At 50.7% G+C, this 2,527-nt stretch overlaps 1 protein-coding gene across 1 annotated transcript in view; it reads right to left on the bottom strand.

Moving 5' to 3' along the window:
- FBXL16 (F-box and leucine-rich repeat protein 16) overlaps positions 1–140 on the bottom strand; it is a 9,154-nt gene extending 9,014 nt beyond the window's left edge. Inside the window, exon 1 of the mRNA XM_006897462.1 lies at positions 8–140. Within this exon, the coding sequence (XP_006897524.1) occupies positions 8–140 (133 nt within the window). The remainder of the gene's footprint in view (positions 1–7) is intronic.
- Between the last annotated feature and the right edge of the window lie 2,387 nt (positions 141–2,527).

Genomic DNA, 2,527 nt, shown 5'->3' with positions numbered 1-2,527 from the left:
CACAGGCGGTTCTTGACAGCCGGTGTGCCCTTGGTGATGCTGGCCGCGCCCAGGCCATTGGGCTGGCCTGGCAGCTTCACCAGGCCATTGCGAGGCAGGCATGGAGGCTTGGGGTCGCCCTCGACGCCCGGGCTCGACATCTTCCACGCTCGCTCTGAAAGGGGGTGAGAGGAGAGTGAGCCTGAGGATTCCAGTGCCGGCCAACAGGAGAGCTGGTTATTGGGCGTCCACTAAGTGCCTCCTTCTCACAGGATGAGAAAAAAGAGGTGCTGCTATATTTCTCTCTACCACACTGATGTCCGCCTGACCTTGTGTCCACCAGTCGCCTATAATTGCGTGCCTTCCGCCATGCTGGGCAAGGGTCAGCAATCAAGATATCAAATAACCTGTGGCATTGAACAAATCTGCAAAAGACGTCGTTAAAGTTTTGAAGAGTACGAATGTCACTTTGATGACTAAGGTTCACCTAACCCAAGCCACAGTCTTTTCAATGGCCTCAAGCCTCTGAAAACCCGCCGGAGGGTCAGCTATGGGTCAGTTCTGACTCGATGATACACAACAACAACAACAATATGTATGTGAAGGGGCGTGGCTAAGTGGTAAAGACTTGCACTGCCAATGCAAAGGTAGGTAGTTCGAATACCAATTTTTCTGTAGAAGAAGGATGGGCAGTTCTTCTCCCATGTGATTTACTGCCTCTAAAAACCTGCTGGAGGGTCCGCTATGGGTCAGTCCTGACTCAATGGTACACAACAACAACATGTGTGTGAAAGCTGAACAGTGAATAAAGCCTCTTTACGGTTCTCCTCTCTGGCAGCTAAGTTGTAAGGACGTGTGCTTCCAACCCAAAGTTAGAATCCACCAGCTGCCTGCAGAAGAAAGATGAGCAATCTCCTCCCATCCAGTTAACCGCCTTTGAAAACCCACTGGAGGGCCAGCTATGAGTCAGTTCTGACATGACGATACATAACAACATTTTCGTAGTATATAGAGTGTACTACATTGAACTGCTCGCTGAAAGGTTGGTGTTTCAAAACCACCAGCTGTCCCATGGGAGAAAGATAGACAGTGCCTATAAAGATTTATAGCCTTAAAAAGAAGATTTACAGCCTTGGAAACATGATGGATGGCCACCATGAGTTGGCAATGGCTCAGTGGGTCATGGCCCTTCCCTATGGCTCTTCTCTCTGGGGTCCCAGTAGGGCCCCGTGGTGCCCTGTCTGAGATACACACCATCCTCAGAGACTGTCAGCACAAATAGAAGATTCATTGGTGACCTCTGGACTTTCTCCTCAAGTCTCTGCTCAGCCTAATGTGGACACTATCCCCACTGTATAGGTGAGAAACTGAGATTAAGGCAGATTGACTAAGGTCATGACCAGTAAGGGCTGAGGTTTGGACCAGGGCTAGCTGTGTGTAGGTAGGTGGGAGGGCTTCCTATCATAAAGGTAATCAGTCTCCCCACCTTAGAAGGAGTGATTGGGGAGCAGTTGTAATTCCTAACTCCTCTTTTCCCCTTGAGACTGCAAGTGGATGACAGAGGACTCTGGGATTGTACAGCCCTGGAAAGAAAAGGTAGTGGGGCTCTCACAGTGCCACCATCTCCTCTGATGCCCGAGATCCTCCTTATTCACCTCCCCCAATACCCGAGGAGGAGGAGAGGAGGAGGAGGCAGCTCTGCTCCATCTTCATCTGCACAGCCTCTGGGTCAGAAACCCCAGGCTCAAAATGCACCTTAGCAAGCCCCATATCTTTTCTGAGCCTCAGATCCCTGCTTTGTATCAGGGAAGCTACAGCCCCCCATGCAAGGTGCTGCATGGAAGAGTTGAACACAGTGCCTGGCTCAGCACATGAATCAAGGCTATTTCTGAGTCCCACAGACAACCTCAAGGGCAAGGTGATTCCACTGTTCCTACTTTGAAGGTAACTCCAGGAGCAAGGTTCCTGTCCCACACACATAGGGGAGGGGCAGGCAAAGTCTGCAGCAATCAAAGAAGGACCCCAGCTTGGAGTCACAAGGCCCACACCCAGGTTCCCACAGATACCTTCCCTACCAGTCTGACTGGGTCAGGGCACTGCCTCACCCAAGCAACCTGTGACAAGCACTGACTTCTAGCCCACTCATCCAGCATCCCAAGTCTAGGGAGGGGCCAGGGGTAAGACCAGAAAATGACCCGAGTGTCTGACAACTTAGCTACCAAAGGCCTTCCACTCCAGCAGCCAGGAACCCCAAACCAAGCTCCAACCTAGTGCTCTGAGACACCCTACCCCTTCCCAAAAGGTGTGCAGGAGGAAGCAGCCTTGACACGTTGGCCAGGAAATCATGGCCTGTCACTGGCTGATAGGAATTGGATAACTATAACAACATTGGCTATGGGGTTAGTATATCTATGCATAGAAAAGTTGTGTGTGTTGATGGTGAGGGATAGCTATTATTGTTACCCCTCATTTTCAGGTGGAGGACTGCAGACTCCAAGAAGCTATGGTTTGCACATTATGGTAGACAGTATGGATTAGGAATTGGCAT

The sequence above is a fragment of the Elephantulus edwardii genome, unplaced genomic scaffold, assembly GCF_000299155.1.
Source record: "Elephantulus edwardii isolate Elephantulus edwardi_28Jun2011 unplaced genomic scaffold, EleEdw1.0 scaffold00209, whole genome shotgun sequence".
In the NCBI taxonomy this organism is placed as follows: Eukaryota; Metazoa; Chordata; class Mammalia; order Macroscelidea; family Macroscelididae; genus Elephantulus; species Elephantulus edwardii.
This window is presented reverse-complemented; position numbering and strand designations above follow the sequence as displayed.